General features: G+C 39.7%; 1 protein-coding gene across 4 annotated transcripts in view; it reads left to right on the top strand.

The window, feature by feature from the left end:
- Window positions 1–18,456, top strand: part of tex10 (testis expressed 10) — a 64,283-nt gene that overhangs the window by 33,796 nt on the left and 12,031 nt on the right. For all 4 annotated transcript variants that reach the window (XM_036558035.1, XM_036558037.1, XM_036558034.1 and 1 more), the window contains 3 exons: window positions 691–868; window positions 12,362–12,450; window positions 14,675–14,808. In XM_036558035.1, coding sequence (XP_036413928.1) covers window positions 691–868; window positions 12,362–12,450; window positions 14,675–14,808 — 401 coding nt within the window. The remainder of the gene's footprint in view (window positions 1–690; window positions 869–12,361; window positions 12,451–14,674; window positions 14,809–18,456) is intronic.

Here is an 18,456-nt window from a genome sequence, read left to right as displayed (position 1 = left end):
ACACATCTCCAAAATAGAAACCTTACATGGAAAGGCAAAAACGTTGTTAACTTCTAATGTAAAGATATTCTATTCCAAGTGATTTGATTCAGAATGAAATTTTAACACAATGTACAGGGCAGCTGCTGTGTTCAATTATGTAGTAAAATGAAAATTGAATTTGAGGTTTTTTTTTTTGGACTATGACAGTATAATACATATGGGCCCCTTGTCATAGTGTGTGTGCATGTATGTCTGTGAGAGAGAGCAAGTCTGAGTCTCAGTGTTGGTATCTTGCTCAGAGTGTGTGTGAGAGTCCGAGTGTCTGTGTCTCCCTCTGAATGTGTGTGTGTCTGGGTGATATAAGCTGTCTGTAGTTTCATGTTTCGAGAGCACAGCACTCCATTGTATGCCAGAGCCCTGGTGACATCAGCAGAGTGCGTCAGCAGCTAATAATGTCTGTCTCTCTGTGATCACTTACAGGGGGAGAACACTCTCTCTCTTAGCTTTATACACACACAGACACACACACACACACTTCCTTCTACTTACTAATAGTAGTAGTTTTGCAAAGCTACCAGACAGGGGAGCTCTTTCCTTTCTTTTCACTGAATATTCCGCATTTAATCTTTGAACTGAATATTAACGTGTGTGTGTGTGTGTGTGTGTGTGTGTGTGTGTGTGTGTGTGTGTGTGTGTGTGTGTGTGTAGATCCTCACGAGGGCTGTGTTGTGGTATTGCCGGTGGAGCAGCAGCAGCGATTGGTTCAGATTCTCTACTTCCTGCCTGCTTTTCCCACTGATGTCCTGGCCTGCCTCAGTCAAGTTTGCAACGCTGGCAGAGTCTCAACGAGCCTAGCCGCCACGCTCATCCGCACCGTACACCTGAGGTATAGCACTTAAACACACACATCTCTGTCAGGACAAACACTGTGATGTGCAGCCTGTAACATGAGGGCTTAACTCTGCTCTTCAGTTTAACCATACGCCAAAGACTTGGTTGCTTTGTGATGTGTTGTCTATGTTTAAAGTTCACTAGTGTTCCTTCTCTTTAAATCTCACTGATCACTTTAGTCACTGGTCACTTTATTAGGCACACCTGCCTTGTTTATTTTATCAGGTCCACTTACCATTTAGGTACATTTTGTAGTTCTACATTTACACACTGTCCTTCTGTTTCTTTGCATAATTCTGTTAATCCAGTATGGTGGGGCACTCCTTGGAAAATACATGCTGTGTAGCACCACGCTAGTGTGACGTGCACTGCTGTCAATAAGCGGGATGTCAGGCGCCCAAGCTGAGCTGGTATATGTTTCCACATTTTAAAAGTGCAGTTAACAAGTATAAATTGCTTACAAGAATGTCCCAAAGTTAAAAACTGAATACCTCTCTGATGCTTGTGTGGTGCACACCATGAACTGAACCAAGGTGCTATTGAAGACCGAGACCCAATATTTTGGCCTGTACCTGTGCACTAGTGGAGTGTTCACACCTGTCAAAACCAACCAAGCTAATGGAAGAATTTGATTGATCCATGCCAAACAAGGTAGGCAGGGAAAATTAATATGAACCTACAACATCATGTTCACCACTCCCACCTACCCAGAGAAAATGCTCAGCTAGCTCTGGAGATCCTTCCTGAATCCATGTTACTGACAGTCATCCCCATTTTGTCTTGGGGATTTGCTACACATGTCCACACAGTCACAAGATGTGTACACATGCACAAACTCAGACAGGTGTGACTATCTGCGCTTAGAACATCTGTCTGTCGCTCGTGGCGACCAGGAGGAGACGGCAGTCGGCGAGTTTACGCTTTTAATAGAATCAAACAATTTAGCCAATCAGAGCTGGGCCTAGCACTATAGAACATGATCAGAGGCTGGCTAGTTCCCCCTCTTAAGTCTGATTGGCCGTGACCGTTTGCCATTAGCAGCAATTTGCCGTAATGAAGCGTAACATAGCACTAGTCATTGTTTAGTGAAGCCGAGGTCATACAGCAGTAGGTACTGTATGTTACCTTCACTTTTATTATCCACTTTATTACATGTACAGACTCTACCTGTACCCACACATACACACGTACACAGAGGGATTGTACAATACAGTACTGCTACATATTGCCATTGCAGTATTAATGTATTAATAACACGTGGCCTGTGTAATCCTAAGCCACATAATTGATGTTTGTTGAGTCTTGTGCAGAAACAGTTACAAACTCATCTGGTATTTTTTGTAGCCTTCTGCAATATCAGTATTGTAAAAGCCGATATTATGATATTTATTAACAAACAAAATATTGTGTATCCCAGATACATGGCCCTGAACAGTTCGTACATATCAGCGCTGTTAATATTTGGCAAATTCAGTGAAAAAATAGAAAATGTCAGTTTGAATGTTTAAAGCTACCTCTGCAGTGGCTAGTTAGAGACTTTCTTTGCTCTTCCTTTCATTTTCACAGCCACTCGCAGAGCATGACAACCCCGTGAAAGATCTGAAAAGAATAAGCCTAAACAACCATCTTGAACCTTCAAATGGAGAACCACTGGTTTATAACATTGTGAGCTTTAAAGAATGCTTGAAATTTAAAATTAGGGGTGGGCAATATGGCAACAATGTAGTATGATGGTACTTAATATTTTCATGGTACACAAAATATATTACAATGTTTTATTTTTATAAGGTTTGATATGTTTGAAAAGACAGAATGTACCAGCAGTGCCACATGTTAAAAATACCACCAAAAACTTCAAGCACTATGATTTTATGTAACGTTTTACATACTGCACCGCAGTGAATCCAGTTAACTGAGATCTTTCTAACCAAATGTGCAGTTGATGAGTATTCTTTTAAGTACTGACAGTATCCATATACCATACATATACTATAGTTTTAGTTTTACTTTTTTAAAAAAATACGATAAAATATTGCCATATTGCTCACTTTGAGATTTAGGTACCAAAACATAGTCATAGAAAATGGTGTTAACTGCAGTTAAGCTATCTTCTTGCAATATTTTGACTATATAAAACTGTGCAAAAGTCAGAGACCACCCTTGAATTATTTAATTTCCAGTCAAAACAACGCTTAAGTACAAGTTATTCAATTTTCAGTGTCAGGGGAAAAAAAACAGGAAACGAACGTATATTTAACAAGAAACTACACAAACGCTCCAACACTAAGTATAATATTAAATATATCCGTATATCATTTGTCCACTCTGCACCCTACTGCCACATTAAATTTTCCATCCTTCTAATCTTAAAACCACTCAGTCACAGCTGTGTCCTCCAACAGAAGCTGTTCCTAAAGATCTCACTGACATTATTATGTTCCTCTTTAAAGAGACACTAACATTCACACAAGTAACTACCCAAACACACCTTAGCTGCCTTAAACAGTTCTTTCTCATGTGCATGTAAAATGGCCCAGGAGATATTTCTGCGGGGATCAGATAGATGATAATCCACTTACATAATGAAGGGCAAAGTGAAACAGACTCAACAACAACCTGGTAGACCACCATAATTGTCACTGTCAGATAAACAGTGCTTAAAGCTTTCATCTTTGAGAGAGAGGAGAAAATCAAGCTGCTTCAGATATGAAAAATCCACAGGTGCTTCTGTTCATCCTTCCACTGTGAGAAGACAACACTTTAAGTCGGAAAGGTTGTGTAGCTGTCAAGAACTGTTACAGAGAAAAGGAATTCTCCATGAAATCTCCCAGGTGAGTGATATCACACTCCGTGAGTGGCTGTGTAAACGAAAGCAAGAGCAAAGAAAGTCTCTTACTGCAGAAGTAGCTTTAAACTGGAAATAAGAAAATACAAGAAGAAAATAGAGAATAGTATTTGGAATTATGTGGATTGTAAGAAGCAGAAGGTCAACTGACGTCTAAGACTGTGCTTTGGAGATGTGGAAAAATATCCTGAAAGCAAGTCACCTGAAAAGACTCCTGTAATAAAAGCAAAAAGTGAATTGCCTTTATATAGTAAATTTCTTACTGTTGTTGAGGCTTATGTGTAATTTTGTTAAATTTTTTCCTGCTTTTTTCCTGACCCTGAAAAATGACTTGTACTTAATGGCCATTTTGACTAGACATTACATTAATTAAAAGGTGATCTCTCTGACTTTTGCACAGTACTGTATGTGAATATTTGACAGAAATTGGGGGAGATTTTTAATTAAATTTCTGACACCAATTGGCAGCCCCTGTACACACAAACATGAAGATTTATGTCTTCGATATCTTCATATTTCTCAAAGACTGCTAAATTGAAGGTGCTGTTTTTAAATGTGTTATTTCGGGTTTTATGGATGTTGAATTGAGCAGCGAATGATTGACAGGTGATATTGTGAACTTCATCTCATGCTGTGGGCCTCAGGGCTGTATGCGTGTGTGTGGGTGTGTGTGTGGGTGTGTGTGTGTGTTTGTGTGAGAATGAGAGAGAGAGAGAAAGACACTGCATCTGTGAGACATGCTGTGGCACCACTGTGGTTTTTAGACACTAGCCTAAAGCCACTCTTTTATTTGTGGTTTTCCTTCAAATCCTAACGGGAGCACTGTGTGAGAACACACAGTGATTGTGTGACATAGCGTCCAAGTCTGTGCGTGTGTGTGTTTCGTACACTTTGGTTCCTCTGGGCTCTCTGTTTGCTCAACAGGAGGAAGGATAGAGAGACAGATAGAGAAGAGGGCACCGGAGGTAACTGCTACGGGTAGAGTTCTGGTTAGCCAATAGGGGGCAGCATTGCTCTTTTCATAGCAGCTAGCACTTTCACATACTGAGACACACTAGGGATTGGTGATTTATAGTGTGTCCTGGGTAAATCAGACCCCCTGTCTTACACTGACCGCCATATTACTAGAAAGAAACACAGAAAACTTGATACTTCAAACTGCTGAGAATAACTTGAGTAGCAGTAGTTCTGTGTTCAATGCTTAGTGCCTTTTCCGTGACATAAAACGCGCTAATGCATATGACTTTGTAGCAACATGTACAGTACTGTGCAAAAGTCAGAGACCACTTTTCAGTTATAGTATAATATAATTATATATGATGATCACTTTTTCCAGTATTTCATGTCCATCCTTTGTCTTCATTACAGCTTCCATTCTTTTAGAGACTCTTGCTTTCAATTTTTCAAAGAAATCTGCAGGGATATTTTTCCTTTTTTGCCAAAGTTTAGTCTTAAAAGTTGACAGCTTCTCACGTGCAAGAAATAGCATACACTGTCAGTGATGTTGAGGTCTGGACTCTGGGGTGGCCAATCTATTGTTATGAGAATATCAGCAGCTTCCTTGTTTGATCTGCAAATTTTCTTCTGTTTTGCCTTTTTTTCTATACTCAGTAACAGGTTCTTGAAAGCTACACATCCTTTCAGACCCATAGTGTTGATTTGTCTGCTCACAGTGGAAGAATGGACAGAAACACCTGTGTTTTTTTTTCAGATCTGAACCAGTGGAGAGTGGAGCTCAATTTTCTCTGAAAGATGAAAGCTTTAGATCCTGTTTATCTGGTGTTGACAGTTTTGTTGGTCACCAGGTCTTGCACTTCTGTGTCTCACTTATTTTCGTTTTACTTTATCCTTCATTATACAGGCAGATTATCTTATTTAATTTCTTCAGAAATATCTGCTGTAAAATAAATATTTTCATGGCTGTTTTGCCTGGAAATTGAATAAATAAAGTAACTGTCTAAAATATCCACGATTTATACAGATAAGCTAACCAGCCACCTAACATATTTTTTGTCTTACTTGATACTTAACATATTAAGCACCATATTAACATACTATTTTTGAAATCTAAAAGTATCTAAGCAACTTTCCCAAAAAACTTTTGGCCAACATTGTAATTGCAGTATTGATTTATTGTTACATGAAATGTGTGCATGCTCACACAATCTACTAATCTGAGTCTGCCCCATTTCCACTACACTTGTCCTTTTTGGTCCGCCCGCTACACCTGTGTGTTCAGACGTCATGTTTTCTGCTGAATATTTAAGTTTGTCAGCTGTTTCCAATAGATGATATACGTGCCGAACGCAGGCAGTATATCCAGCTTGCGGCCCTGCTTTTGCAATATCTGATCACAGTTGATGTTCAAAAGAAGGATTTTTCACAGTTGACTAAGTATGAAGCAATAATCGCTTGTTGTTGGTGTGCAGATGAACTCAATTGGTCATTCATTAAGTCCAGTCTTTTGGGAGGAAAAAGAGACACATCTAAGAATTAGCAAAAGCCAAAAAAACATAGTTTTTTATACATAGCATGTACACAAAATCAGTAAAATGTGGATTGGGATTGTTTGAATTGTTTTAACATATAGAAATAGAGTAGAATAATTGAACAAATTTCTTGACTCCTTTGTAGAATCTCATATAATTGTGCTTCATTGGCATAAAGTAATGATTTGATGCTAATGTGTAGAGATATGTATGCATAAAGTGTTGTATACATGTAGCTGCCACTTTAACCGCCCCATTAATCAGCCTGTAAGATCTCACTAATGTCGCTTTGCTAATGCTCTCCCAGTGCACAGATGATGGAGACAGTTCTGAAAAATCCACCGAAATTGCAGAGATTTGGGTGTAGTGGGCTGGTCTAGACAAAAGTCCAAGGCTGAATTCAGTTCCCAGTCCAACCCTGCTAGTGTCCATGTATTTGGCTCTTTGTTTCCTATTGGTTCCTGAGGTTGAGGTTGGGGTCAGGTGTAGCAGCTGCATTTTAGCTACAGTAACACAGACGTCAGTGGAAAAGCATCACAAAGACAGGAGCGCAAGCTTGTTTGTGTACATTTTATATAAAAATTATTGTGTGCCCATTTTACGATCAAATCTGTCGTTCAATAAACAGAACTCATTATCTGTGCACATTGCGCAGTCTTTTGGTTAACTGAACAAATTTGTGTGAGAGACTGATGACTTACCCAGGGACTGTGTGTGTATGTGAGTGTGTGCATGCGTAAGAGGTTCTTTTATGACCCCCCACCCCTCCCCTGATGACTGATGGGATATTTGCCAGTCAGAACGTTATGTAAACCGTCCGCATGCTTGTCCTACCATCACAAGAGAAACTGAATGAAAGTGATTTATCGGCCCGACACTGACCCACATCAGCAAGTCACAAATAATGCGGTTTGAGGGGAAACAGCATGAGAATCAACAGATTGTCCTTGAATGGCCGCCACACATTCGCATGGGCATACATACGCACCCCAGCAGCCTCAGGTCCCATTTCATTTACACAAAAGTATGACTCTGAAGAGGAAAGTTCTTACATTATCTCGCCATTGGCACTTCAGTCTGACAGCAAATACGCAGATATGGACATGAAACCACCAGCTTGGTGACGTCTTAAGTCTGATCAAAGCTTATTTTATTGGATTGCTTTGGGCTGTATTAAAGTCAACCTGAAATAAAAAAAAGAAAAGCTTTTTTTAACACCTTAGTTATGTTAGTTCATGTCACATTAAGCAGAAATTATAATACTATTTAAAAGGCAGAATTCCTGTTTTTCCCTGTTATCTTCCATCAAAATGTATCTGACTTGAAAACATCTGACTTTTGATTGCATCATGGTGCACCAGTGGGCAGACAAAAATAATATTAACAAATAATATCATGTTTCACCTTTCACCCCACCACCCCTCCCCACCTATCAAATAGGGAAAATGCTCAACTACCTCTGAGACCATTTGATACAGTTGTATGTAAAAGTTTTGGCACCCTGGTTACTTTTTCGTTTTCTAAGTGAGAATATGCACCGGTACTGCTTATTTCCTGAATTTTCATAGAGAGAAAGATTTATTTTTTCAAATATGTTTTTTTCAAATCATGCAAATCATTAGAAATTGAGCATTAAACGTTGCAAAAAAAGCCACATTTATGCTGGTCCCTGTGGAGGATGTGTTAGCTTATCAACTCAATTAACTTCAGGCTCCTGCAGATGGTATTGCACAAGGATGAACAGGCTATAAATACCTGTGGGGTGTGCGACGGGATTCATAGATTGAGAACAGGTGGTACAGTCTCGTTTTATGTGTGGAAAATGGGTCGCAAAGCAGATGTTAATGATTGGCAAAAAGGAGTGATTGCATTTGGGCGTGCCAAAGGCCATAGGGTGAAGGAAGCAGCTCCTTACCCTGCAGGGGTATCGAAGCATACAGTCATAAGGGTCAACCAGCAGTGGCAAAAATGCCAGTCTACAGGAAGTTTGAAACTAGAAACGTAGACGAAACTGACTGGACAGGGACCGCCGATGTGTTTCATGACTTGTGATCCGCTTCCCTGCGGAGCGTTCTTTCAGAAATTGGTTGTGAAGGACCTCTGTTGACTTCTAGAAGCAATTCTTATCTGGAAGCAAAGCGATTTTTATTCACATACTACCTGGACAAAAAATTAGTTGCCACCTTAAACACACAAGGAGACTAATTTTTTGTCCGGAGGGCTTATTACCTTTGACTGAGGGTTCTCAAACTTTTGCATAAGATTGTACAGTACGGTTTCTGATTTAAGATCACATCAAGTTTGATGCAGTTCTGATTCTTTCTTAAAGCTGTAACCTTTTATACCATTGTCATAGTGGTCACATAACGGACATTACTTTGTCCGCTTCTAACGTTTGTGTGGTTTTATATGCCCAAAACAGTCATTTTACATGACTTTACATGACTTTACATTGTTAAGACTTGATTTATGTAAATGACCTCTGATCTGATTGGCTGTCCTGTATTGTGTCTCGTTTAAGAAAGCACTCCGTGTAACTTCTGAATGAGTGTGGTGGGGCTAAACTGCTGTAGGTTAAATATGTGGATATATGTAAATGTGTTTCTATTCATGACCTCACTGAAACAGTGAATTCAAAATGGGCTGTTTTTTGGACTGTATGGAATAGGGAGTGTACATTTTGGAGCTTAAACAATGTTTACCCACTGCATCAATCTCTCTTATTTGAAGAAAAGGGAGTAAAATGCAGTTTTCCATGATATGAGCCCTTTGAATGTCTGCAGTGTGGAAATAGCAAAGTGGAAAGAGATGACAGCCCAACAGCCAGTTGTCATATCTGTTTTGACTGAGGTTAAGCTAGTCACCTTTCATCAAAATGCAAAACTAGCTCCATGTGAATGAAAAGAACTTCTTCCAGTATTGTACAGAATAATGCCATTTTCAAAGCAAAGGGGATGTAGTAGACTGTTCTTTTCGTGTTTTATGTACAAGCTTCTCAAAATCGTCCAAAATCAGTAGTGTGCCACACAGTATATATTAAATATGTGTGATGTTAGTCTAGACTTTTAAAGCAGTTGGCCTAGCCTAGCCTAGCATATCTTATTGGGTTTACTAACATCACTGTACAGTAAATGTGCCCTGTTGGCAATGTTATCTGCCAACATATAAGACTCAGTAATGGTGGATGCTCAGTATCAATTGAATCTTGTTAGGATTGGGACAAAAACTTGATCAGGACATTCCCAGTGTTTAGTCAGAACGAGATGCTGAGTGTTCCCCAGCTCCTTCCCCTGCGGTTCAGCTTAGCATTAACGCTCTGAGAGAGTGCAGGACAGAGCTGAGCAAGCGGTGTTCTAGGGAACTCAAGACACCTGAGGCTTGATTGACATGACTGTAAAATTTAGTGTTGCTTAATTTTCTCCTCAAGCCAAAACAGCAGCCAATTAATATGGAAGGAACATTATGACAGTTGACCTTGGTTTGCTTTGAGAAGCACACAGGAACTTTGGCAATAATTACCAGCTTGATTTGTTTCGTGGCTTGTTAAAAAATATTTTTTGTGGCCAAAAAATGGTAGGCACTGAGCTGAGACAGTGGGACGAATGTTCTTGATAAATTTACTTGAAAGAACATGAGAGTGAACAATGCACCTAGATGTGCTATTTTATTGCCATTGCACTGTACTCTGGGCCCATCTTATTTCACTAGCAATAAGCCAACATCTAAAATCCAAAAAGTGTAAGTTATAAGAAATGCACCTTTTTTATTCATTCAAGATCAGTTTAAGGTGCAAAACTTAGTTATGGGACTGACCCACATACCAGCTGTGGTGATAACATGGCAATGAATTTTGGGACTTCATTTCATTCTCTTTAGCAGGTCATCAGCTGACGCTTACTCATTGTTTGGGGCAAATCAAGAGCAGTTTTTAAGATTTTGACTATTCTTGGTATTTAAAGTTTTACTGTATTGTAGTTAGGGGTGGGAATCTCTAGGCACCTCACAATTCGATTCGATTACAATTCAGAGGGCTGCGATGCGATTATAAAAGATTATCAATGCGTCTTTTTTTCTTTTTTCTTTTTTTCTCACTGTGTGACAACTTGGAACTTTTAAAGCACAGTATTTGTAATGATCCATAATGAATTTACTTCCAGTATCTTTTATTAATAAATCAAATGGAAGTGATGTGGCAACTGGAAGGCTCTCATTCACTACTCTTGTTTAGAGCACATGAGCTGCCACTCATCTGCGATAAAATGTGCAGTTATGGTGAAATAAGATCTTGTGGCAATGGGTGTCCACGCAGCAGATTACAGCGTATTCTGTAACTTTTAACGGTTTGGTGTCGTTGTAGAGTGTGGGGGTTGCTGTGTCAGTAAAATATCTTCAAGACGGCACGCTGTATCTCGGCTCCAAAGTGTGCAACATACCGTGAAAGCCCTGGTTTTCAATGACTGAGAACGGATGCAAATCCTTGGCAATAAAAGTTGCAATAGAGCTTGTAATTCACTTCGTCCTGTCTGAGTTGGGTGGAAGCTCTGACATCACTTGATCGATGGTCCTCTGGTCCTCTGGTTGGCAGCAACTGCAATGGGTGGAAAATGGGTGGGAACATGTAATATTTTACAAGAAACTGTTCTACTTTTGTGGAAAAGTTTCCAGCTGGTGACGCAAGAAAATTGGCTACAGCTGAGCTAAAGCTTAAAGCAGAGCAAAGTAAGTTTGTGTTTTTATTTGTATTACATTTTTAGCCTATGCTAGGACAACAGCACGTACTGAGACACATGCACAGCCAAGATGGTAAAATGGAATTAAAATGTTGTGGCTCCCAAGGTGGTTTGATTTTTGTTCAAAAGACAAAATGACTCATTAACATTTGGGTTGCCGGCCCCTTACTAGCTTTTAATGTAGTGTGCCCGCCACAGACTGTCGGGCGCTGCACTTCCGCACTTTGCAAAGTTCCGCATTTTGTGTTCCGTCAACATTATGTAATCAATTAAAATTTAGAAAATAGATTTTTGACATTTGTGAATCGATTCAGAGTCGTCCACGTCCGCATCGCAATGCATCTAAGAATAGATCCCCCCCCCCACCCCTAATTGTAATGCAAATCAAGAAATGGAAGATGACGTCAGCCAAGCCTTTTGACTGAATGGGAACAAATTCCCACAGACACACTCTAAAATCTTGTGGAAACGCTTTTTACAAGATTTGAGGCTGGTTTAGCTGGGGTGGGGGCAAACTCTATATTAATGCCCATGGTTTTTGAATGGGATGTCCAGCAGGCTTGTATAGGTGTGATGGTCAGGCAGAGACGTCACTAGAGATTTATGAATAAGGGTCTGGGAGTATGCTTCACCAGCAGGATGTTTTTAATGGCCCCTAATGAGTACCACTAGGCAGAAAATGTATCAAAAATGGCTGAAGTTGGCAAACAGAACATCTGTTTCTTTATAGTGTATTAAGCACAAATCTTTTCCAACTTAAATAAATGGCGACGCCCCTGTGGTCAGGTGTCCACGTACTTTTGGCCATATAAGGACACTTAACATTTGTTAAAACTTTGTTTTTGAGAGACTGGGGGCTGAAGCTTTGCCATTAGCTGGAAAATAGTCGATAAGTTAGCCTTTTTCTTTGGTATCAGATAAAAGTTAACAAAGCAGGCTTTTTAGCACTAGCAATGAAGGCTATTAAAATGCTGTGCTCAGAGATTATGTTAATGTAGTAAATACACTACACTATAAACATTTAAAATGAGATGAAACTAATGAATTTTAGGCCCTAAAAGAGAGATTGAGGCCATGACTCCCTTTACCTGCCAGACGAGGTTGAGGTTATGCCTATTATAAATAGTTCTGACCACTGCTCCAGAGGTAACATGAGGATAAGGATTCTATGCATTGATTTGTGTCTGAAGTCATAGGGAGGCGGCCGTGTGTGAACGTTTTTATATTAAGGCTGAGTGTGTGTGTGAGGTAGAGGATTGTTCTGAGAGGAAATGGCCCAGCTCAGGTTTCTGGTATTTTTAGAGTGACATTCTCACTGCACGCGCATGCACACAGGTACAGTGTGGCACATTGTAATGGGAGAGCAGATCAGTGCTGGACCACTGCGCAGTAATTTATGTGTGTGTCTGTGTGGTCTTCTGCAGGTCTCCTCTAAGTGGCTGGTTGAGCAGTTCACAGGATGTGCCAGTGAGGGACGTGGATTACCTTAGTTTCCTCTTCTCCACTCTGACAGGTGCACACATACGCACACACAGACACAAACACAAACTCAGTCATAAATTGTTGGGAGTCTCTTGGCAGTTGTTTCATTAATAGTTGTGCCAAAAAGTGAATTAAGAAACAAACTTGAGTGCAGACACACTTTGTAAAATGCATCCAGGTGTACACCTGAATACTCTGAACATTCAGGCTGAAATCTTTTTCATTTTTTCTTTCTCTAGATAAATAGAGAGGGAGAGATTCAGACAGAAGTATGTACATCACTGCTTTATCAAAACCTCATATATTTATCAAATGTTCATGTTTCTAAATGGTTTAAAGAAATAAAAACCAAAATACAGTTAGGAGGTTTTGATATGACAGTGCTGAGATGTGTGTGTAAAAACACACACACACAGACACACTCTCTATATATGGTCAAAAGTATTGGGACACACCTCTTAATCATTGAATTCAGGTGTTTCATTTAGTCCCATTGCCACAGGTGTATAAAATCAGCACAAACAATTACAAACATTAGTGAAGGAATGGGTCACTCTAAAGTGCTCACCGAATTCGAACACGGTACTGTAATATGATGCCACTGTTGCAACAAGTCAGTTTGAAATTTATTCCCTCATCGACATTCCACGATCAACTGTGAGTGGTATTATTGAAAAGCATTTAGGAACCACAGCAACTCAGCCATGAAGTAGCAGACCACATAAAGTTACAGAGCAGGTCGCTGAGTGCTGAGGCACATAGTGGATAAAAGTCACCAACGCTCTGCTGACTCAGTAACTGCAGAGTTCCAAACCTTTTCTAGCATTAACATCAACACAAAAACTGTGCGCCAGGAGCTTCATGGCATGGGTTTCTATCGCCGAACAGCAACTTGCAAGCCTTATATCACCAAGCACAATGCCAAGCGTTAGATGGCAGTCTGATGGACGAGTCTGGGTTTGGCAAATGCCAGGAGAACATTAATTGCCTGACTGCATTGTGCCAACTGTAAAGTTTGGTGGAGGAGGGATAATGCTATGGGGTTCTTGTTCAGGGGTTGACCTAGGCCCCTCAGTCCCTGTGAAGGGAAATTTTAATGCTTCAGCATACCAAGACATTTTGGACAATTGTATGCTTCCAACTTTGTGTGAACCGTTTGGGGAAGACCCTTTTCTGTTCCAGCATGACTGTGCCCCAGTGCACAAAGTATATGTGTGTATGTATCACTGCTGTTGGAACAAAACCTTGTATATCTATTTTTGTCGTTATTCAGTTTTTGACATAATTTAAAAATACTTGTTGCCTTTCACATTGTGTGTTAATTTCATGATGAATGAACCAAACAAAGTAGGGTGGGCAATATGATGATTTTTTGCTGTTATTGTGATAACGCTTTTCTGAGCACATTGTCAGTACTTAAAGAACTCTGACTACGTATTATTAGAAAGTAAGCATAATTAGGCCTGTTTAATTAGATATATTTCAGTGCAGTTTATAAAACATTGAATGAAAATCATTGTAGCATTATTATTATGGTGTGTGTGTGTATATATATATATATATATATATATCTATATATGTATATCACTAGAGGGTCTTTTGTGTACGTTACATTTTAATAAAAGTATGAGCAAAACTAAATATCATGATATACTAAGTATCATGATATAATATTTTTGCCTTCTTATCCACCCCTAATATATATGTATCATAAAAGGTAACAAAATGTCTTGAGTAAAAAATCATGAAGTTGGAAGACCAAGTTTGGTTCCAGATTTCTGCTGGACAGATATCACAAGGATTTGTTAAATTTCTTCACCAGCACATTTGATTTAACAAACTGAAGCACTGATTAACTAAAGTAGGTATTTCATGATAATTACACATAATACCAGGATACTGTGAGGAGAGGTTTGGAAATGGCTAAACATATTGATATACATAAAATCACTTCTTGTTGTATTAATATAATTTGTATTTATTGTAAATTAAGTATTTTTTTTCTGAGCAAATAAATGCTTGCTGCCCAATTAAATAGTATTTTAAATGTAATTTGCCCTGGTCAAATTACATGTTTCGTTCATTTTCCCAAGTGAAAATTAAAGTTAATGTGAAAAGTTAATGCATCCTCAACAGAGAACACACTTCTGCACATTTTAATGCACAATTACTGTTTATTTTCTGAAAACAATTAACATCATATGTGGCCTGTGCCTCTACTTATCTCTCTCTCTCTCTCTCTCTCTCTCTCTCAGGTTTCTCCTCTGAAAGTCTGAGAGTGCTCCAGCAGGCAGATGAAGAAGGCCTGCTGGCCTCCTCAGCTCTCTCACCCCTCAGTGTGTTCAGCACCCCACTTGAGCAGTTCACACACCACTGGGACGTGGTTGAGGTGAACATTGTGTTCCCCCTCTCTCTCTCCCTCTCTCTCTCTCTGTTTCTCTCTCTCTCTCTCTCTCTCTCTCTCTCCCTCTCTCTCTCTCTCTCTCTCTCTCTCTCTCTCTCTCTCTCTCTCCCTCCCTCTCTCTCTCTCTCTCTCTCTCTCTCTCTCTCTCTCTCTCTCTCTCTCTCTCTCTCTCTCTCTCCCTTTATTTTTCCATCATTTCAATGAGCCCCTCTCTCATAATCCCTCTGATACTCCACACTGGTCAGTCAAGGCCGGGATTAATTGTTCCTACTCAGTGCCAGCTCAGCATGCCGAATCGGCCACAGCATACATACACACACACACACACACACACACACACACACACACACACACACACACACACACACACACACACACACACAGTCTCTCTCTCTCTCTCTCTCTCTCACCCACTGATGGCCAGCCCATCCCTGCTGCCATTAAGACTGCACTGTGTCATTTGGCGAGAAGGGAAAAATCATGAAGTGAAAAAAATTAGGGCTTTCGATTGTAGAAGAAATCAAATAATCTACCAGTTATTATTCCAATTCCAAAGAAGGACTCTCTGAAAACCCTTTTAATTAGTGGATTGCTAACAGGTGCAATGTCTGTAGACTCCAGATACACGGAGGAGCTCACTGACTTCAATTCCAACATGGCGTTGTCATCGGATGCCAAATTCAAGTCAGTTGGTCAGATTTCTGCCCTGCTAGTGCTACACTGGTCAACTGTAAGTGCTGTTATTGTGGAGTTTGTCATCTAGGAGCACAGCAGCTCAGCCTCAAAATGGTAGCCACAAAAGCTCACCGAATGGGAATCCTGAAGTGCATAGCACGTAGTCATGTGTTTTCGGTTGCAACATTTCCAAACTGCTTTTGGAATCAACATCAGCACAAGAACTGAGCTTCATGTGTTAGGTTTCCATGGCCAAGCAGCCGCACACAAGCCTTTATGCACCCAAACAAAGTGTCAGCTAAAGTGGTATAAAGCACACCTGCTGTGGAAACACACTGGAGTGTTGAATCACCGTGGCAGTCTAATGTGTGATTATGGATGGTGGATTCCAGAAAAACTGGCTATGTGAATGCTTAGTGCCGACTGTGTAAAGTTTGATCGAGGTGGGATAATGGTCTGACACTGTTCTCCAGGATTTGGGCTGGGTCCCTTTGTTCCAGTGAAGGACACTTTAATGCTACAGTGTACAGTAACACTGGGGATGAGTTTGGGAAAGCCGTTTACTTTTCAACATGACTGTGCCCCGGTGCCCAAAATGAGGTCAATAAAGAATTGGACTGCCAAGTCTGCAGCCAAGTCCAAAATCTTGTGGAAAGCTTTCCTGGTCTTCTTTGGAAAACAGCAGGAAAGTTGGTTTACAAAATAATCATGTAATTATGAATGTGGCACAACCACCCACATCATTATATAGCAGTGTGCTAAAACCTTCATTTTATAAGTAGCCACAACTCTTGTCAATTTCTGCTGCATTTATGGAATTTGAGATGTTATGCTGAGCTAACAGAGGTATACATACTTATTTGACAGATGTAACGTTGTAGTTTTACAGTCTTACCATCATTCAGAAAATAATTTAACTCAAAGCTTGACACTGCATATTATTGAAGGAGCCTGTTGGCCTTTTTGCTAGGCTCTATGTGCTATTTTATATACAAGCAATTTCTAACTGCAAACATACGAGCATCTTAATGTGGTGCTGGTGTGGGTTTCCTCCTTTTCAGTGACGCACACAAAATCAAATTGAGTGCTAATAGCTCCCTGTTGTGGAGAATTTTCGGTCTGCGATTTGACTGTTATCAGAAAACCCTAAATACCGCCAACTAGTCTTCGATGATCCTTTGAGAAGGTCTCGTTGCAGAGGTATGGGCGCCCCAGGTCAAATTACATGTTGATTATCTCAGTGAAAATAAGCACACATCCTCAACAGAGAACACACTTCTGCAAATTTTTATACACAATTATTGTTTAGTTTGGATATATTTGGATACATGTTAGGAAAAATAAAGCATAGCATGTAGCCTGTGCAAAGGTTATAGCACATTTTATATTTTGTTTTTGTTTTTTAAACAAAAAATAGTAACTGTGTACTCAAATTAGCAGAAATAAATGCCTTAAGTTTGTTCCCTACAGGGGATGTGTTAACTTATTTTCATTTAGAAAACCAACAAAATACATTTTTAATTCATTAATTGTGATCGCTCCAAACAAAATAAAAAATACATCATATTTCTAAACCATTAGGCTGAGGTGATAGTCTTCCTCTTTCCTTCTATCAGAAATGTTTTCCTTCCTCACTTCAGCAGTTAGCAAATCAAGTCCTCATTTCTGTCAATCATATTCTCAACCATATCCTTAAAAAGCTCTCATGCTTGTTGACCTCTCACTTCTGTTAATTACCTTAACCACCCATGGTCTCCCCCACAAACACACCGTGTGATTATTGCCGTTCTCTGACCACCTTGCGTTTGTATTCCACATGCACGCAAGTGTTTTTAGTTCCCTCTGGAGAGGGCTAGTTTCTGCAAGGTGGGGGGAAGGTTTATCGCGGCGTACCGGTGTAGGTGGCTCCATATTTCAATAAGGGCTGGTTATCAGAGCGCCGGCGGCTAAAGCGAAATGCTAATGCCAGCCAGCGGACACCATCACTGCCTGACATTTTACACGGAAATTAAAACCCAACAAAACCGTGCCCTCAGGCTAGGGACTCTGTCTCAATCCCCTCCTTTCTCTCTCCCCCAACTCTCTCTCTCACTCACACACACATATATACACACAGCTTGCTAATTCTTCTGTACAATTACGCCTAGACTTTCATTTCTATGTCCGAGTCAATCAGCGTGCGCGTGTGGCTAGAATCGGCGCGGATATGGTAATGAGGGGTGACGCGGGGAGGGGAGTTAATGCCAACAGGTGAGACTGATGGAGAATAATGGGCCTTAATGAGGAAAAGCATGTGATTCTACACACAGGCACACACAAACACTTTCAATATCAAGTGCAGACTAATTTAGTGTTTTATTTTTTTATCGTTTTCTGAGAAATACCCTCATAGCATCTCTCTTGAAAAACTTTCGCTAAACTTTTCAGGAAGCCACAGCTTTACTTTATGGAGATGAAATAATACATTACAACGTGTGTATCTTTTGGTCATCCGGTTAAAAATAAAAACAGTAAAATATTTAGTTTTTTATTTGAATCCTAAACACAACCTAAAACACTTTAAAGCATTAGTACTTTCTATTAGCTACATTTCCAACATTTTTTTTTGTGGGACAAAATGTTATGGTAAATTTGTGAATCAAATAAAGTGCTAAATCAAAAGTAAAAGCGACTGGCTATTTAGCATGATTATTTAGCAGCAGCATTCAAACACATTCACCTCCCCGATTCACATTATTTACATTATAAAATTGCAACACAGATCAACCAAAATCAAAATAATAAATTCTGTATTTGGAGTGCTTCCAATCTTGGCCAGTTCCGATCTTGTTTATTTGTTTAGTTTGAGCCTTACAAGTCTTTAGCTATAATATTCAAATGTAAGGACACAGTTACATATTTAATTACGTAGTTACCTAAGCATTATGGATTTTAAATGTATATTTTAAAATATATGTT

This window comes from Colossoma macropomum, unplaced genomic scaffold (assembly GCF_904425465.1).
Source record: "Colossoma macropomum unplaced genomic scaffold, Colossoma_macropomum, whole genome shotgun sequence".
Lineage (NCBI taxonomy): Eukaryota > Metazoa > Chordata > Actinopteri > Characiformes > Serrasalmidae > Colossoma > Colossoma macropomum.
The sequence above is the reverse complement of the archived record's forward strand: the minus strand, read 5'-3'. Positions and strand labels throughout refer to the sequence as shown.